Here is a 20,569-nt window from a genome sequence, read left to right as displayed (position 1 = left end):
AGAATGTACTGTACAGTAGGTGAGGGTGAAATATTTGTCTACGTGAGAGATCAAGGTAGAGGTCAGGTGAGTCCTTGAGATGCCTCCTTGTGATTTGCTTTTATTTTGTAAAGTGTTGTTGTTGTTTAAGTCTTCGTGTGGCTAACAAAAACAGTAGTATATATTTTTCTTTGTTTAGTCATCGTTACAAATATAAATTTTTATTTGTTTTTATTTTTATTTTCGTTATACAGGGTAGACTGCAGGTAAACAAACAATATACCTAGACAGTACAGGTAAACAAACAATATACCTAGACAGTACAGGTAAACAAACAATATACCTAGACAGTAGATATACAAACAATATACCTAGACAGTACAGGTAATTAACAATCTACCTAGACAGTACAGGTAAACAAACAATATACCTAGACAGTACAGGTAAACAAACAATATACCTAGACAGTACAGGTATACAAACAATATACCTAGACAGTATAGGTAAACAAACAATATACCTAGACAGTATAGGTAAACAAACAATATACCTAGACAGTACAGGCAAACAAACAATCAATCAAATTACAACGTGTTTTGTTGCGTTTGTTTGCCAGGAGGACGAGAAAGTTATCGAACTGGTGGAGAAATATGGGCCCAAGCGGTGGACGCTGATCGCCAAACACCTGAAAGGTCGCATCGGGAAACAGTGCCGGGAACGATGGCACAACCACCTCAACCCAGCCATCAAGAAGAGTGCCTGGACAGAGGAGGAAGACCGGATCATTTACGAGGCGCACAAACAGTGGGGTAACCAGTGGGCCAAGATTGCTAAGTTGATCCCTGGCAGGTGAGTCTGGTGATTAAGTAGTGGGTCACCGTTAAAAGAGGGTCAATGGTTGTCAGGTCAAGGGATGTAAAGGAGGGGCAATGGTTGTTTAGTGGGTCACTGTTAAAAGAGGGTCAATGGTTGTTAGGCCAGGGTATGATAGGTGAGGGATCAGGTTTACTTGCCTGGTGTGAAGGTAAGGGTAGACAGTGTTTACATATGTCTAGATTGCATTACTGTCTGTATTTTTTAGTAGTTGTGAAGATTTACACAATTTACAAATATCTACAGTAAATTGCTACATAGATTTTCACTGTCTGCGAGTATGTGCGTGTTTTAGAAATATTTACCATTTGATTGCAACACAGTTCTCGATGACTCAACGTACAGCAATGCAAAAATTGATCTTCCAGGACTGACAACGCCATCAAGAATCACTGGAACTCTACCATGAGGCGTAAGTACGAGGCGGAGATGACGGCTGCCGGACGCAAGAAACAGCGGGGTGGACGACACAACTCCGGGCAGACAACCCCTGTGATGGCATCCCCGGCACCACCACCACAACACTACTCCCAGGACTACTACCACAGAGCAGGTGGGAAGCTTGTGGTAGTGTTGTTAACCCTCTCAATAATAGACTACAGTTAACCCTCTCAATAACAGACTACAGTTAACCCTCCCAATAACAGACAGATACAGTTAACCCACCCAATGTCAAGCTTCCCAATACGGCCACCGTGAACCGTAACTCGTAAAAGCTACTGCAGTACAGTTCTACGCAATACAGTATCTCCGTTAGCCGGAATCCGTCAAACCCGGAACTCTCCGATGGCCGGAATTGAAATTTTCTTGGAAAATCGTTCACAAAGCCGGAAATTTTGGAAAGATTATGGCTTTTGGAAAAATTTTGTGAGGGCACATTTTGTGGCTAATGGAGATAGTATCACTGTATTGTATATGTAGTGGAAATAGATTAATAGCTTGAAGATTCATCCCCTTATTGATTTACTAACAGAATCATCCTTCAGTATTCACTTTTTATAGTCTTCATAACTAAGAGTTTAATCACACTAAACTCAGATGTTCGTTTTGTGAGTTTGTTCTTTCATTAATGACTGTAGTACAGTAATTGGGTGATTATTATTCTCTTGTTACAGCTGTAGTGGTTGGGTTAGTGTTTAGTTAAGTAGTGGTAATAATAAATAAAAGTGTTCCTCAGTGTAAGAAAAATTGATTTATGAACAGTTTTGAGGAACAACTTTTACAGAAGTCAAGGAACTTCTGCACTGTACACTGTATGGGTGTTGGACGTTTTGGCCAGGACGACAAAACATAACAGAACGTAATTTAACATAACTTATCATAACATTACATAATGTAACATAACATATATTTAATATAATATAACATAACAATTTAATCTAACAAAACCTAATCTAGCCTAACAGTCGCCCAAACGTTCACTCACCCACTACAATTTGATGTTTAAGGTGACATTATAATTCCAAGTTGTGAAATTACTTTTATTATTTTGTGTCGTTGATAGAGGTGTGAGTGTGTGTGTGTTTACCTACAGATGTTATGGGTCCACCGATCAGTCACGCTACACAGCACCTGGCGTCACAACCACCTCCTGCCCCTCCCCCTCCTTCCCCCCTTCCACACATATACCCATCTGGCGGGGGAGGTGGGTACTCTTCGTCGGCTCAGCTCCACCAGGACTTCATCCCTCACACTCACTACGACATGCCGCCCGCCATGCACACGCCCGTACCTGTCAACAACACGTCTCCCTATGGTCAGGAGGCGTATTCACAGGTGAGAAAGAAAAACTCTCTCTCTCTCTAATTACAATTTACATATACAGTATCAGATTACTGAGTACTTACAGTACTGCTCTCATATCTGGGGTGGCTCTTCTTCTGTCCAACTGTTAGATAGGGTGGAATCAAAGGCATTTCGTCTTATTAACTCCTCCTTTAGTTGATAATCTTTCTTCCCTTTCTCTTTGCCACAATGTTGCTTCACTCTCTCTCTTTTACAGGTACTTTAACGGGCAATGTTCGGTGAATTTGGCATCCTGTGTGCCGCCGGCAAGGCCGTGGGCTCGTAACACTCGTCTTGCCCACAGTGCCCACCGTTACTCTGTGGATGTCGGTCACACTATAATAACCCGTTATAGTACCTCCTTCTTTCCTCACACAGCCAAACTGTGGAATGCTCTGCCTTCTTCTGTGTTTCCATACTCATACAATCTGTCTCACTTAAAAAGCCGGTTTTCCGACATCTTCGTGGTGTAGATTATTATACTGTAGTCTTTTTTCTTCTAATTTTAACTTCTTTTTACTCTTATCCCCCCAGGCCCCGTTGTGGGTCAATGACTTGTGCCCAGGTGGGCTGTGCCCTGTAAAAAAAATAAGTTTATTTGTAATTAAAGGGATTGGTTTTTCACACAAATTTCTGTTCATTTTACAAATATATCACCAGTCAGGCTTAATCTTTACTGATGACGAGTGACAAAATATTTTTATGCGTATTTATTTATGGTTTTGATACACGACAGAGTTACTGGGAGCAGAACAGCCCGTACAACAACAACAACAATAACACCACCAACAACAACTATGGTGGTAGCGGCAGCCTGACACAGTCCTCCCACCACCAGCCTCCGCCGCCCACCATGGTAGACAGTCTGGGGGGGGCACCTCTGTCCAACCAGGTGAGTACTGGTAAACCTCTACGCCTACACAAACCCGGTACTATTGTGGACGTGAGGGGTCTGGTCGTCGGGAGCGAGGGGGCCATGCCTCCCCAACTACCCTCGCCGGGCACCATCATTGACGCCCGCAGTTCTCCCACAACCGTCCAGGTGAGTTTTTTTGGCACAAGCTGAAGGTCTCCAGTGATTGGACTAGCAGTGCCCTTCACACAATGGCTCCAGTTAACTGTTAAGTTTCTAGTACAGTACTCTCCCGTGGGTGCTGCAAGAGATAACTACATCTTGGTCAGGAACAACTGGTAATGGTTAATGACTGTGTATGGTCAAGTAGAGATACTAACTAATACATTTGGTTAATTGTTCGTAGGAAGCTCTAGTAACAGTGGATATATCTTGATCAAACATGAAACTTATAGTCGTAGACGGCGACGAGCGATCGCGTCCGGTAACCGATTAACATTCAACAGGCAACGACATCCGCGCCGACACCACCGCCCGGGGTGCCCACTCCGCCCCTGAGCCAGTACAGTCAGTACCCCTCTCAGCCCCAACCGTTGTCTGTGTCATCGTCGACGTCATCGGTGAGCCCGCCCCTCAACCAGGGTTTCCTCCTCTCACCTGACAAGTCCAGCATCTATCACGACCTGGGCATCATCTCTCCTCTTAAGTAAGTTACACCTCTCTCTCTCTCCTCTTAAGTAAGTTACTCCTCTCTCTCCTCTTAGTAAGTTACTCCTCTCTCTCCTCTCCTCTTCTCACATCAACCTAACATTCTATACCCAACTACTCTTCCTGCACACTGTCACCATGTCAAGTCATTCTATATCTATGATGGTATTGTCTCACACCTTTAGCTTCCCTGTTATAACAAAATTAACTGCAAGCTTCAGGAAACATTAAGAGCTCATCATTGTACTTTACTATCATGTAGGATAGAGGGAAGAGACTGTGTCCTATATATTACCTTATTTATTTATTTATTCTCTGATTTTTTTTTTAGTTTTTTGTTTCATTCCTTTCATGTATTTATTTATTTTCTGATTATGCTTTTCTTTTTCAGTTTTTCTCAATATTTATTTCCTTTCAGGTATTTATATTCTGATGAGCATATCTAGGAAAGCCATTTTTATATACTGTACAATATTAATCATTCTTTCCAACCCTTCCTCAATGTTAACAGCTGTCACCACCACCACCGTCAGAATCTTAATATAACGTTAACCTCTTAAATACCTTGGTATCAGTGGATTCACAGTTGTACAATAAACTTGCAGGAAATAAATTACATTAAAACTTAATATGAAACATTTGTATGTGAAACTTAGATAAATAAATATGTGTTATAACAGAGTAACATGAATAGTTTACAGTACATTGTGATTTCAGTAAACGGATTATGCAAATTTTCATAAACTATATATTGACCGAGGAAAATCAATGACACGATCATAGTACCGTCATCATATCTGAGGGATGGTGACCACAGTCCTCCACTGTAAACGTTCTCGGGCTGATTTAACCAAGCCTCTAAGGTGTTGTATCTCTGGCCCTCCTACCTTCAACTTTGCCCATTAATATTTCTGTTATTATCTGACCAAAGTGTTTCCTCATGGATAAAGCTATACAGTATCTTATTAAACTACACACAGCAAGAGAATATGTATACTGTACTGTTTACTTTTCCACAACTCGATGCAAAAAAATGTACTGTAGCTTAAATTGTATATTATTTCACACTTCCCTATTTCTACAAATCTAGAATAGACTCTCATCACTAGTATCTTAAAGAGTGCCAGAGATGATACTATAGTGTCCAGGTGGTATGAGTTTGTCTGGTGATGATTGAGTCTCAATCACCTGCCACTGATTATCTCTGGGGTCGAGATCTTTTGGGCTATAAATTAACCCAAATTTATACTGTTTTTACCCCAACTTACTGTATGTTTTAATAAATTATTGAGATTACTGAAGTATATCATTTCACTCAACTAATCATTATGTGTTTGGCAGATACTTTGATGAGCTGGGGTCATTGTCTCCACTCAAGCCTGACCGTACCATGGAGGACTTCAAGGCAGACCTGGATATGGGGGCGTTTGAGCTTCTCACCTGTAGCCCAGTCAAGGTAAGTGGTCCTCTACCTGCTCACACATACTGTAGACAGTTACAGTAGACACTTATACTGTACTCACACATACATACAGTTAATTGAAGATGTAATAATAATCTTGTATCTACAAAAGCATTAAACCCAGCCATCTGTTTTATCACAGGTCAAGCAAGAGTTGTTGCAAGAATTTATCCTTCCCAACCCTTCCATCGTGACCACCGCCATAATCACCACCACCTCCTGCCCCTCCTTCATGTCCTGCGCTTCCTCCTCCGTGGCCACATCCTCCGCTCCTCCGGTACACACCACCACCTCCATCACCACCTGTCCGGTATCTTCCCACAACATGAGCTCCAACAGTACACACAATGGTTCCTTCTCATCTATGAACTCGTCACGCCTCTCCACGCCCCCCATACTGAGGCGGGGACGCAGGAAGCAGCCGTCCCCCACCAAGCGTCATCATCTGTCCCTATTGGTGAGCATTACTCTCTCTCTCTCTCTCAGAGATGACCTCTCCCTGCACAAGGGGTTAATTGACTAAGAATAATATGTTAATGTCATGTGCCTGCCCTGATATTGGTGTCTTATATTTTAAATTCATTTGCTAATTTTGATGTCGTATACCCTCCTCCTCCCATTTTCCTCCTCCTCCTCTGTTCCCCCTGTTCCCCCTTCTCTCCCTCCTCCCCTTCCCCCCCCCCTCCTTCCCTTCACTCCTGAAATGCACAAAACTGTAACACAGAAATAATATAACTTCCACAGATAATGGCCGCTGTTTAATGGCTGTAATACCTCAGTAGTATTTTAATGTCAACTGTTTGTTATTGTCCTCCAGGAAGCCAACGAGTCACTAACTACCCCACAAAAGATGACGCCGGTGAAGACAATACCCTTCAGTCCATCACAGTTCCTCAATAGTCCCAACCTGTCCTTTGACGACGGTAACCTCACCTCCACGCCACTCCTTGGAGGCATCCCGGCGTCCCAGTCCACACCCGTCCAGCCTCTCACCACCATCTCCAACCCTCTACATCACACGTCTACACCCAGCGAGCCCAACGGTCAGCCGCGCACGCCCAAGTCTCGCCGTGCGCTCCTGCAGTCTGCGCCCAAAACTCCCACACCGCTCAAGAACGCCTTACGGGAGATAGAGAAAAAGAGCGGCCCACTACAGCATCTGGTGAGTCTACTATACTGGGATGATCCTGTCTCTGGGTACCAATGTTTATATCACCTTTATAAACACAACTTTTTGGCCGAGAACATTTTCAACTAAAGTTCATATAAGTCGGTGGTCTATAAGTGACTCGCTCAGCTCGTATTTGTGACGTATCTATCTATCTATCTCTCGTGGTGGTAAAGTTTGTAACGTAATCATTTATTCATCCTCAAACACCACAGATGGTAGCACGTCACGGTGGGATGCATTGTGACTTAAGTATTTGTTGTCCGTTTCAGCCTCAGACGCCTACACACCTGGAGGACATAACGGAGATCATACGCAAGGATACGGAGAAGGAACGCACTAAGTTTGAGACCCCGTCCATGAGTAACCAGAGTTGTCGGAACCAGGTACAGTATGGTACAGACACACGCACATACATACATACAAATATAAACATACATACAGACACACATACACACAGAACCACAAAACACACACACGGAACCACAAAACACACACACACACACACACACACATGTACAGAGATATTTGGTACAGTATTTCCAAAAAAAAAAAAGGAAAAACAAAAAAGGATTATTATTATATTGTGTGTGTGTGTATGTTATGTATGTTGTTATGTGCATGTATGTTATGTGCATTTGTGTGTGTATGTGTATTAAGTATATCTATACAGAGAATATCCCTAAGGTAACAGTTATTATAAAGTATTTTCCTTCGCCCACAGTCCAGTGTTTGTGACAGCGGTTACGGGACGTTGAAGCGTAAGGCCACGTCTGCCATCGGTAAGGAAAACTCTCCCAGCAAGAAGGCTCGGAAAGCTCTCCTCCACTCTTGGTCGACTCCAGGAGAGATACAAGTTCCTGGCTTCCGCTCTGAGCCTCTCACCCTCATGCCAGAGACACCAGTAAGTTGGTACAGTATAATACAGTTCACCCTCACCATCGTTCAGTTGTTTTTGTGGCTTATACTTGCAGTGATGATGGTAGCTTACTGTATACTGGCAGTGATGATGGTAGCTTACTGTATACTGGCAGTGATGATGGTAGCTTACTGTATACTGGCAGTGATGATGGTAGCTTACTGTATACTGGCAGTGATGATGGTAGCTTACTGTATACTGGCAGTGATGATGGTAGCTTACTGTATACTGGCAGTGATGATGGTAGCTTACTGTATACTGGCAGTGATGATGGTAGCTTACTGTATACTGGCAGTGATGATGGTAGCTTACTGTATACTGGCAGTGATGATGGTGGCCTGTATACTGGCAGTGATGATGATGTTACTGTATACTGGCTATGCTGGCGGTGATGATGGTAGCTTACTGGCGGTGATGATGGTAGCTTACTGTATACTGGCAGTGATGATGGTAGGCTTACTTACTGTATACTGGCAGTGATGAGTGATGATGGTAGCTTACTGTATACTGGCAGTGATGATGGTAGCTTACTGTATACTGGCAGTGATGATGGTAGCTTACTGTATACTGGCAGTGATGATGGTAGCTTACTGTATACTGGCAGTGATGATGGTAGCTTACTGTATACTGGCAGTGATGATGGTAGCTTATGATGGTACAGTAGTTTTAACATATATTCTGGTTTCTTTATCACATTATATTCACCAGGTTGATTTTATGAGGGGTTGGTTAGGTTAGGCTAAGGTAGGTTAGGTTAAGAAGCCTCCAGTCAAAATGGCATTAACATTAACCTGGAACTATACTACAATAACATATATTCTCACTTAACCATCAAAACAAACATGGCAGTAACCTCAAAACATGATGACGGTGATAATGATGATAATATAACATTTCACCCGCCCAACAGAGCAAAAGCCTGATCGGCGACTCATCCGTTCTGTTCTCCCCTCCATCCATCATCCGGGACACACTACACGAGGAGAACCACGCATTAAACTCCCCAACGATGCTCTCCGACAAATCCACCAAGAAGGTAAATGACCCCCCGTCTGTCCTCAAGAGTGCCGCAGTTAGTAGTTTAGGAAGGTAGATTGGCGTAGGTAGAAGCTTAGTGAGTACAGTAGCAGCCATTGGTCTAGGGGTGGATTCTTTAGGTGTATTACTGTACTATACTGTTGGGATGATAGACATATCCTTAAGTATCTTTTGTTAGGCTAATGGTGGTTTTTATTATTGTAGTAGATGTTATATTCTCACTTGACCGAACCCACGCACTCACTTGACTGAACCCACACACTCACATGACTGAACCCACACACTCACTTGACTGAAATCACAAACTCACTTGACTGAAATCACAAACTCACTTGACTGAAATCACAAGCACTTACTTGACTGAAAGCACACACTCACTTGACTGAACCCACACACTCACATGACTGAACCCACACACTCACATGACTGAACCCACACACTCACATGACTGAACCCACACACTCACTTGACTGAAGCCACCTTGGGGGGGAGGGGTAGTATACTGTTGGTCACACACTTTCATTTCTCTTTGCTGCTTGATTATTATAGTTACAGTATCAAGAGAGAAGTGTGTTTGTGTATGTGATTATGTTTGTGTTTGTGTATATATGTGTGTGTGTTTGTGTATATGTGTGTTTGTTTGTGTGTGTATATGTGTTTATGTGTGTGTGTACATATATGTGTGTGTGTGGTGAAATTTTGGCTAGTTTACATATAATTGATCTTGTGGAAGTGATGTGTGTATGAGTATAATATGTTCCTGTTTTGGGTTATTAATTCATACACATTAACTGATCACCGGAAAAGACTCAGTTAATTACAGTTTATTGTTTTTGTTTTACCAGTCATGGAGATATTTATTTGTGTGTTGGTTGGTGAGAGGTGGTATGTTGTGGTTGAGTGTGAGGTGAGGTAGGTTGTTGTGGTTGAGTGTGAGGTGAGGTAGGTTGTTGTGGTTGAGTGTGAGGTGAGGTAGGTTGTTGTGGTTGAGTGTGAGGTGAGGTAGGTTGTTGTGGTTGAGTGTGAGGTGAGGTAGGTTGTTGTGGTTGAGTGTGAGGTGAGGGAGGTTGTTGTGGTTGAGGTTGTTGTGGTTGAGTGTGTTGTGGTTGAGTGTGAGGTGAGGTAGGTTGTTGTGGTTGAGTGTGAGGTGAGGTAGGTTGTTGTGGTTGAGTGTGAGGTGAGGTAGGTTGTTGTGGTTGAGTGTGAGGTGAGGTAGGTTGTTGTGGTTGAGTGTGAGGTGAGGTAGGTTGTTAAGGTTGATTGAAGGGAGAGAGATAATTTTGTGGTTGACTGTGAAGCAAGAGAGATAATTTTGTGGTTGACTGTGAAGCAAGAGAGATAATTTTGTGGTTGATTGTGAAGCTAGAGAGAGAGTTTTATGGTTGATTGTGAAGTGAGAGAGTTTTATGGTTGATTGTGAAGTGAGAGAGATAGCTTTATGGTTGACTGTGAAGCGAGACGTAGAAGGTACTTACATCAATCACCTCTCCCTGCCCTACACACCCATCCCTGTGATCCCTTCCCACTACCGCTCACAGGATGAGTATGGGGTGCACCATAAACTAGCCACCATAAGTGCGCATCTTGTGAATAGTATTGAAAGAAATTTTAGAAAATAAGAACATACCAAAACTTTTACCATGAAAGATCATTGTCAAACGCCATCTGATGCCAACTTTCCTTCCCCTTCCTCCAACCAGCCGAGGGAAGGTGGTGTTGAATTGTTGTGCGTTAAGCGGATTACCTTCTCAGAGGTCCCCACCACCAAGCCCAGCCTCTCGAAGGTAAAAACAACAACAACAACAATGCACATTCTACTACGCTTTTTTTTTGTGTTGTTGTCTGGGCTGGCGCTGGCTGCTGCCCGTCGAGTTCTTGTTATGATTTCTCGGTGTCACTTTGCTTTGTTTTTTATAGACGCTTAGTTTATGTTGTTTTTTTATAGACGCTTGGTTTATGTTGCGTTTTTTTATATTTTTGCTTTTGGGTTTTTTATTTATTTTTTTGGTTTACGTGTAAGTGGTTTATTTTGGTTGATTGCACGGTCTTGAAACTCTCAGTACACGACTAATGCTTTAAGTTGGGGTTTTTTATTTCATCGGTATTTTTTTAGTATTGTTTTATTTTGATTCTAGTTTTGCATGTTTGGTTGTTTGCATGGTCTTAACCCCCCAGTACTAACACCAGTAGATCACTCATAAGTTCAGTCGAGTCACTGATGTTACGTTGACATTTGTTGTGTTATAATGTTGTCTATATTACCCTGAACACCTTTAACATTTTCATCCTTCTAATTCACCCTTATTGTGTGTTTTTATTTTAAGTTAATCCTAAGTCTTAACATCAGATTATCTTTCATTAATTCTTCTTTTGGTTAATTTTGTTGATGTTAATTTTTTATTTACTTAAACTTTTGTTTCATTTTAACAATTTGTATTGTTTTTAGTTCAATATTTGTGTCTGACTAAGGTTAGTTCTTTAACGTTTGTATTACAGGGTGTATCAGAGGACACACCATATTGTACAGGGTGTCTCATAGGCCACACACCTTACAGTACGGGGTGTCTCATCGATTGCACACACCATAGAGTACAGGGTGTCTCATAGATCACACACCATACAGTACAGGGTGTCTCTTAGGTCACACACACCATACAGTACAGGGTGTCTCATAGGTCACACACACCATACTGGACAGGGTGTCTCATAGATCACACACCATACAGTACAGGGTGTCTCATAGGTTACACACACCATACAGTAAAGGGTGTCTCATAGATTACACACACCATACAGTACAGGGTGTCTCATAGATTACACACACCATACAGTACAGGGTGTCTCATAGATTACACACACCATACAGTACAGGGTGTCTCATAGATTACACACACCTTGTCTCATAGATTACACACACCACGGGTGTCTCGATGCACACACCATAGAGTACAGGGTGTCTCATAGATCACACACAGTACAGGGTGTCTCTTACACACACACCATACAGTACAGGGTGTCTCATAGGTCACACACACCATACTGGACAGGGTGTCTCATAGATCACACACCATACAGTACAGGGTGTCTCATAGGTTACACACACCATACAGTAAAGGGTGTCTCATAGATTACACACACCATACACACACCATACAGTACAGGGTGTCTGGAGGTTACTCACACCATACAGTACAGGGTGTCTCATAGATTACACACACCATACAGTACAGGGTGTCTCATAGATTACACACACACCATACAGTACAGGGTGTCTCATAGATTACACACACCATACACAGGGTGTCTCATAGATCACACACACCATACAGTGTCATAGATCACACAGTACAGGTGTCTCATAGGTTACACACACCATACAGTACAGGGTGTCTCATAGATCACACACACCATACAGTACAGGTGTCTCATAGGTCACACACACCATACAGTACAGGGTGTCTCATAGGTTACACACACCATACAGGGTGTCTCACACACACACCATACAGTACAGGGTGTCTCATAGGTTACACACACCATACAGTACAGGGTGTCTCATAGGTTACACACACCATACAGTACAGGGTGTCTCATAGGTTACACACCATACAGTACAGGGTGTCTCATAGATTACACACACCACAGTACAGGGTGTCTCATAGATTACACACACCACAGTACAGGGTGTCTCATAGATTACACACACCATACCAGGGTGTCTCATAGATCAGTACAGGGTGTCTCATAGATCACACACACATACAGTACAGGGTGTCTCATAGATCACACACACAGTACAGGGTGTCTCATAGGTTACACACACCATACAGTACAGGGTGTCTCATAGATCACACACACCATACAGTACAGGTGTCTCATGTCACACACACCATACACAGGGTGTCTCATAGGTTACACACACCATACAGTACAGGGTGTCTCATAGATCACACACCATACAGTACAGGGTGTCTCATAGGTTACACACACCATACAGTACAGGGTGTCTCATAGGTTACACACACCATACAGTACAGGGTGTCTCATAGGTTACACACACACAGTACATCTCATAGGTTACACACACCATACAGTACAGGGGTGTCTCAGGGTGTCTCATGGGTTACACACACCATACTGTACAGGGTGTCTCATAGGTTACACACACCATACCAGCACACACACCATACAGTACAGGGTGTCTCATAGATTACACACACCATACAGTACAGGGTGTCTCATAGATTACACACACCATACAGTGACAGGGTGTCTCATAGATCACACACACCATACATACAGGGTGTCTCATAGATCACACACCACCATACAGTACAGGGTGTGATCACACACCATACAGTACAGGGTGTCTCATAGGTTACACACACCATACAGTACAGGGTGTCTCATAGATCACACACACCATACAGTACAGGGTGTCTCAGGTCACACACATACAGTACAGGGTGTCTCATAGGTTACACACACCATACAGTACAGGGTGTCTCATGGGTTACACATACAGTACAGGGTGTCTCATAGGTTACACACACCATACAGTACAGGGTGTCTCATAGGTTACACACACACCATACAGTACAGGGTGTCTCATAGGTTACACACATACAGTACAGGGTGTCTCACAGATTACACACACACACACACATACAGTACAGGTGTCTCATAGATTACACACACCATACAGTACAGGGTGTCTCATAGATCACACACACATACAGTACAGGGTGTCTCATAGATCACACACACCATACAGTACAGGGTGTCTCATAGATCACACATACAGTACAGGGTGTCTCATAGGTTACACACACCATACAGTACAGGGTGTCTCATAGATCACACACACCATACAGTACAGGGTGTCTCATAGGTCACACACACCATACAGTACAGGGGTGTCTCATAGGTTACACACACCATACAGTACAGGGTGTCTCATAGATCACACACACCATACAGTACAGGGTGTCTCATAGGTTACACACACACACACTCATTACACACCATACAGTACAGGGTGTCTCATAGGTTACACACACATACAGTACAGGGTGTCTCTAGGTTACACACACCATACACTCACACACCATACTGTACAGGGTGTCTCATAGGTTACACACACCATACAGTACAGTACACACACACATACAGGGGGGGTGTCTCATAGGTTACACACACACATACAGTACAGGGTGTCTCATAGGTTACACACACCATACAGTACAGGGTGTCACACAGTACAATAGGTACAGATACACACCATACAGTACCTCATGGGTTACACACACCATACAGTACAGGGGTCTCATAGGTTACGGTGTCTCATAGGTTACACACACCATACAGTACAGGGTGTCTCATAGGTTACACACACCATACAGTACAGGGTCAGGTATATGTTACAGACCCAGAAATTATTTAATGGTGGCAACTTCAGAAATATCTGTGTACAGGGTCGTTAAAAATAAAAACAATGCATTACCTGTATATTAAATGGATATACAGGGTGACCATAAATTATCTGAGCCATTTAACCCTTATACTGCGCCCATATCAGTAAAAGTTAACTGTAGGGACGGCTGCCATCATCAGTAGAAGTTAACTTTAGGGACGGCTGCCATCATCAGTAGAAGTTAACTGTCGGGATGGCTGCCATCATCAGTAGAAGTTAACTGTCGGGATGGCTGCCATCATCAGTGGAAGTTTCATGTTCCTTGCGTTACATTATTGGGCAAAGGCAGCAGGTAGTGAATCCTTAGTTACTGGTTAAGGAATAAAAATAAGCCGGATAATTTATGAACAACCCTGTATATATGAATCTAAGTGTTCCTTTTTGATGACCCTGTAGTGTATATAAATATAATAATGGGTTTGGGTTATAAATAATATGATGATTGTTGTTGTGATTAATTAATGATATGTTACCTCCATCTTCAGCTGGATGTGAGGTGGGAGATGGTGGCCTGTGGCAAGACGGAGAATCAGCGACGTCTGACCGAACAAGCACGTCAGTTTGTCACCCAGAATGCAGCACTTAAGCCGCGCTCACTTAACCTATAGGTCGGCCGGCCAGGGGGACCACGAGCACAGTAGGACTCTGAAGGAAGCCTCGTATACCAGTCTCTTAAGTTTGTTCAGAGCAGATACATTAGTGTAGAACTGATGCATTAAACTGTACAATGAATCGAGTTCTTTCTAACTACTAAAAACATTAATCAAATATAATTTATGCCATTTTTCATGTAGTTGTGGTTTGGTAACTCCCAGGTGACAAAGGTTAACTTAGCCCTCAGCTTTGACATGGCCGGTGAGACACAAGTGGCAGAATATTGTCTCGCCATCCCTGTTATAGTGATCCATGGGGCTCTGCTCTTTCTTATCTCGTGTGAGTAAGATGGCGAACAAGTCGTCTTCGTCGCCGTAATGCTTTAGAAAAAATTCACTGTTCACTGAGTGTTCTGCACAACTACACAAAAAATGGTTCTTTTAGTTATCAAGTACAGTACAGACTAACAAATCCACCTTTTGTCATTGTTTAAAGTGTCTCATTATTGATGAACACTTGAGGTGGTCCAGCGGCTCATTGTTCTCTACACTCATGTACTTCACTCTGCTGGTTGGTTGTGTCAGTCATCAGTCACACACAACTCCCATTGTAAGAAATTATACTCTTTATTTTCCTGGTAATTTGTGCTGAGGAAAAGGAGAAATTAAGTTTAGAATTGGTTTTAATTTTTGGTCGAATATTTATTCTTATTTTTAGAAACTTTAACAAGTAAAATTTTATTCAGTGGCTTTAAGACAACATCTTCAGTTATTTAAAAGTTTTACGATATGTACGGACGGCCGCTCGTGGTCCCTCAGAGACTTCCCGTCACGGCCGGAGGACAACACAAAATGTTCTCCTCGCGTGGAATAAAAGGCAGAGGAAAGTTTTCTCTTGTTCTGTGATGACATAGAGGATTATTGCTATTATGTGAGACAAGAGAAGATTCTCCCTGCCTGTATAAGGTTTAGCGTGTTGTGTCAAAGATGGCGGTGAAGGTCAGTTACTCTAGCAAGGTTAGTGTGTATATGACGGAGCTGCGTCTGTGAGGTGGACGGCCCGAGACAGCAAGAGAGAGGTTCAACTTACATCTAGTTAAGTATTTTATGCAGTGAAAGTGAGGTAATTTTTTAACAAAACCTCAAGATTATTTATGTTATTTTGGATGAATTTGTCTGTCAAGTCGGTGTTTTATGAATGCGACCACTCCTCTCACTCGCCACCTCACCGTCCCGACCTCGCCGATGCGTCCGTCTGTGCGTAGCGTATGTTATAGAAAACCCAGTTATTATCAGACCAAAGTATTGCTGGCTCAAGAGAAACATTTGGTTAGGACCCAACCACTAGACTTGTGCCAGCATGTAATAGTTAGGTAAATCAACTGTAAGTGAGGAGCGATATAGGGAGATTCTGTTTTTATTTGACACTATACAAGCTTGGGTTGAAGGCTGGTAGTTGTGCGAATTATTTTTTAATGACTTACTGAACAAAGATGTTAACACCCATCATACATATAATCTCATTAGCATTGTAAATATTTTGTGGCTTTTCTTGACCGCAGTAACGAGAGGCGTCGGCACCGTACGGGGCGACGACTCATGGGTTTTAGGACCCGCGGTTCTTGTGCCTCGCGTCTGTAAAGAGCCGTAGCAAGTGAACAAAATAATCTTCGTTTTGGCTTTTGAGGAAACTATTAATAATTTCCTTTACATTATGTTTATTTGTTGGAATCTTTTATAGTGATAATTATATGTGAAAAGTTCTAAGCCGTATATACTATTTTTTTGTCTTTTGTTCCCCGTCATGCTGACTGTTTAAATGGCTTTAATTTCCATCCCTCTCGTGTATATGACTTATATTTAGTGATTGTAGTCTGTCTAGAGATTATTACAACTTGCACCAGTTTTATGCATTGTAGAAGATGGGTCTTACTGTGCTGGCACCGGACGCTCTTGAAGTATCTGGCACAGAGGGAGATCTGTTCCTCGTGGCACCGGACGGGTTGGGTCGTTGCACCTCTAGCGTCGTGTTGTGAGGCAGCTGAAGCGCATCGCAATGCTGACCCGGGACTACCCTTGGAAGTCGGGTCACAGAGGTTGCATTTTAACGACGAGAAATACACCGCCTGTACGTTGTGCCACGTTACGGATTTGTCTCTTGCGTGTGCCCCACCATCACGTAGACTGTGTTTAAGTGTTTATGCCTGTAAAAAGTATCCACAAGGCTTTTCTCTTTACATTACTCATCATTCGCCGCCGTTCCAGCACAGTTTGACACCCCCCAACTCTCCCCTATAGTGGTAGTGTAGACAATATCGAGTAAGGAAAGGAAGTTGTGTAAGGTATATGCTTAGTGGGTTCCGTGTGTTTTTTATGTAAACGATTTTACGAACAGTTTGTATGAAGGAACAGACCTAAGGAGCCGGGGACGGTTGTGTTGTGGCACCACGACTGTCATGCCACACCTTGAGTAGACAGTAGTGGATTAGTACCATCGATTACACAGTAGTGGATTAGTGCCATTGATTACGACACTTTGGGTACTGTCACATCTTAAAAGTACTGTTACAACATCATAGAAGTACTGTTACAACATCTAAAAAGTACTGTAATGTCACATCTTAAAAGTACTGTTACAACATATTAAAAGTACTGTTACAACATCTAAAAAGTACTGTCACAATATCTTAGAAGTACTGTACTGTCACATCTTAAAAGTACTGTCACATCTTAAATGTTTTACTACCTTGAAACTATATGGGGGGCTGATCTTCATGTGGTTCACATTGCAAAAGACCTCGTTTATGATCTTGACTACATCATCGATCATCACAAACATTGACGTCTTTGGTGGTACAGGACATGGGTCTTACTGTTGGGGTGAGTGAGGAGCGGCACACACACACACACACACACACAAACAAACGTCACGCATCACATTGGCAAAAAAAAAGCGTGCAGCACCGTCCCCAGTTTTACCCCTCGTCTGCTTTCAAAAACTAAAACGGGTGTATTATTGCGGCCAGAAATGTTTGGCAGATTTTTTGGTTTGTTGTCATGATATATGATGGTATATTTTCCATTTATTGTAACCGGTTATGTTAGACTATCTCTGAGATACTAAATACTTCGCTTAGATTATTATTAATGTCCACTTGTCTTTTGTTTATAAAGTTTCTGTTTTTGGAAACTTGGAATTTTAACAACTGATTCATTGTCTTGCAACATTTTCTCTTTTTTATTTTTTTATGAGACTAGGATGAAGCAGAGAGATAAATGTGACCAAGTTTGTCAAAAGTTTTTCCACCCAACAAAAGTAATTGACCCAATGACTTGACTGAACTCTGCCCAGTTTTGACATACAGTACAGTACTTAAGAGCCGTCACAGTTACTATACGTTGGTGTTTATGAGAGTTGTACAGTGCTGTCACATCCATAGATCACTGACTCGATACTGCCCGGATTAAATGGTAAAAAAAGAAATTGACTAAAAAATATATATATTGTATAATTATGTCATACTGTATTTGAAATCCATTCTATTAAAAGTTGATGAAAAAAGAGTTATAGAAATTCATCAATATGGTTAAGTTAACAATTGGTGAGAGTTGTCAGAAGTGGTCAGAGTTTAGGTAGTGAGTTAACCCTTTGGCTGTGGGAGGTTACCCTAAGCTAAATAAAATGGCAAGTATGGGAATTGCAGCTAAAGGGTTAAAGGTCAGTTGTCTAGGCATGTTTATTCTTGTTTGACAGAATTGCTTATGTAAACCTGTAAGTGTCAGGTTAAACATCCAGTGTGTGTTATAGCTCATTGCTTCACCTGTACTGTACATCCTAAAGAAGATATGTCATTAATTTTGTAAAGTTTGGTTCAGTCAGTCAGTCACGTCCGCTTAGAGTATATCCCATGTATTTAAGTCTCGACGGCTGTTTATATTATATTCCACGACTCATAGACTTATAGGAAAACCTCAAAAAATATTAAGTGTATGTTTTAGTTAAGTCGATGTTAACGCTTCTGGAATCCGCAATGAACTTTCCTCTGTCCTAGTCATCGTGACGCGCGAACATTTCTCATTCATTTCTAGTTTCACGTAACTGATCGTTTGGAAACGGTTAGGACGCGTGTACAAGGGCCGTAGAGAATTGAGATGAAGATATATATAATAATACTGTACGTTCCCTTTGTTTACGCGTCCGAGCCATCATTATGCCGAACTATATTTCATATCTTATTATCTTGTGTTTTGTTGCTGAGGGCACAATTGGTACCAAATACTGAAGCTTCATATATATGTTCGTGATATATTGTGGTTAGTTTAGGTCACAGCATGTTAGTGACGTCCTATAATAAAACTTGTCCTAGGTGAAATTTTGTAATAGAAAAGGTCAAGGTTCTTATTTGTACAAACTATTGTTTAACTCAAGTCCGTACTTTCTGTATTGTGAATCATAAATAAAAGGAATTTATGGAAAGGTAATTAAAATAATAATAAAAGTACGGACTGATTGGCAGCTCTTAGTCTTGTCTTGGGACCACATTAGTTAACAGTTACTATTATTTATTTCATTAATTTGCTGCTACAAACATTTGGTCAAGATCAAAATCTAAATAAAATTGAATCATAACAGTTGGCTGTATTTTTTACCTGATATTTTCTTGTGTGTTGTATGAGTGTTTGTGTAAGTTGTATGAGTGTGTAAGTGTATAGGTTTGAGTAATCATGTGTGTGTGTAAACTTGTGTGAAAGAAACCATGTTGTCTATGGAGATAAAATTAAAGAACAAGAAATGTGAAAATACACAAACATAGTCTATGGAGATAAAATTAAAGAACAAGAAATGTGAAAATACACAAACATAGACATAAAAATTTATCATTATTGGATCACCTGAAGATTACAAAGCTTATACACCTGAAGATAAGACAGCCAAAGCTTATACACCTGAAGATAAGACAGCCAAAGCTTATACACCTGAAGATAAGACAGCCAAAGCTTATGCACCTGAAGATTGACCACTCCAAGCTTCACCGAGAGATTAACCATCCTAATGCTAACCTAACTTAAGCCCCCAAATATCTTTAATGTTTAAACTGGGGTGTCTAATCTTCATGTGGATAATCTGGGGTGGATAATCTGGGGGTGTCTAATCTTCATGTGCACGTCTATATGTAGTTAAGATATACAAATACCACGGTGATAAGGCGCCCTGGGGAACTCCTACTGTCAGCCAATCAGCGATGAGAACAAGTGATTTCCGGCCAATCAGCACACAGCGAAGTAAAATAAGTGGCGTTGGCAACTGAACAGTGTCTTGCAGGAACAAGTTACATATTTTTTTTTCATTTCATTTTACGTCATCCTTGATAAATGTTAATATAGACACTTTCTAAACATTCACTCAATATATTCAAATAAAATCAAATTACCATCACTAAAACACGTGCAGATGGCCCTTATACCCAAGCAGGTGCCAGATAGTGTATATCTCCCCTGCAGGGTTGCCAGATGCCTGATAATAGTCACATGAATACGATAATTTGACCCTCTAAAATAACTCACCTTAGATTATAAATATGACTTCATTTATCTATCAATGAAGAATAATTAATTATATAAGTAAATTAAGGACTTTAGTGGGTATAATCATTCTACTGCAATAGTTATAAGTATAAGTAATACGACAAGTGTCTGTTAAGTACAACAATAAAGAGG

At 41.6% G+C, this 20,569-nt stretch overlaps 1 protein-coding gene across 3 annotated transcripts in view; it reads left to right on the top strand.

Annotated features, from left to right (window-relative positions):
- LOC121867745 (myb-related protein B-like) overlaps positions 1-19,483 on the top strand; it is a 52,755-nt gene extending 33,272 nt beyond the window's left edge. The window contains exons 3-15 of one of the 3 annotated variants that reach the window (XM_042367812.1): positions 596-828; positions 1,221-1,405; positions 2,387-2,628; positions 3,374-3,529; positions 3,997-4,196; positions 5,540-5,654; positions 5,803-6,117; positions 6,478-6,822; positions 7,101-7,214; positions 7,553-7,732; positions 8,658-8,783; positions 10,486-10,569; positions 14,744-19,483. In XM_042367812.1, coding sequence (XP_042223746.1) covers positions 596-828; positions 1,221-1,405; positions 2,387-2,628; positions 3,374-3,529; positions 3,997-4,196; positions 5,540-5,654; positions 5,803-6,117; positions 6,478-6,822; positions 7,101-7,214; positions 7,553-7,732; positions 8,658-8,783; positions 10,486-10,569; positions 14,744-14,866 — 2,418 coding nt within the window. In that variant the 3' untranslated portion in view covers positions 14,867-19,483. Of the gene's footprint in view, positions 1-595; positions 829-1,220; positions 1,406-2,386; positions 2,629-3,373; positions 3,680-3,996; positions 4,197-5,539; positions 5,655-5,802; positions 6,118-6,477; positions 6,823-7,100; positions 7,215-7,552; positions 7,733-8,657; positions 8,784-10,485; positions 10,570-14,743 lie in introns of all 3 variants that reach the window. The other 2 variants (XM_042367810.1, XM_042367811.1) reach the window with 2 other exon arrangements.
- The last annotated feature ends 1,086 nt before the right edge of the window (positions 19,484-20,569 follow it).

Source organism: Homarus americanus, unplaced genomic scaffold, assembly GCF_018991925.1.
Source record: "Homarus americanus isolate GMGI-L3 unplaced genomic scaffold, GMGI_Hamer_2.0 scaffold46583, whole genome shotgun sequence".
NCBI lineage: Eukaryota > Metazoa > Arthropoda > Malacostraca > Decapoda > Nephropidae > Homarus > Homarus americanus.
The sequence above is the reverse complement of the archived record's forward strand: the minus strand, read 5'-3'. Positions and strand labels throughout refer to the sequence as shown.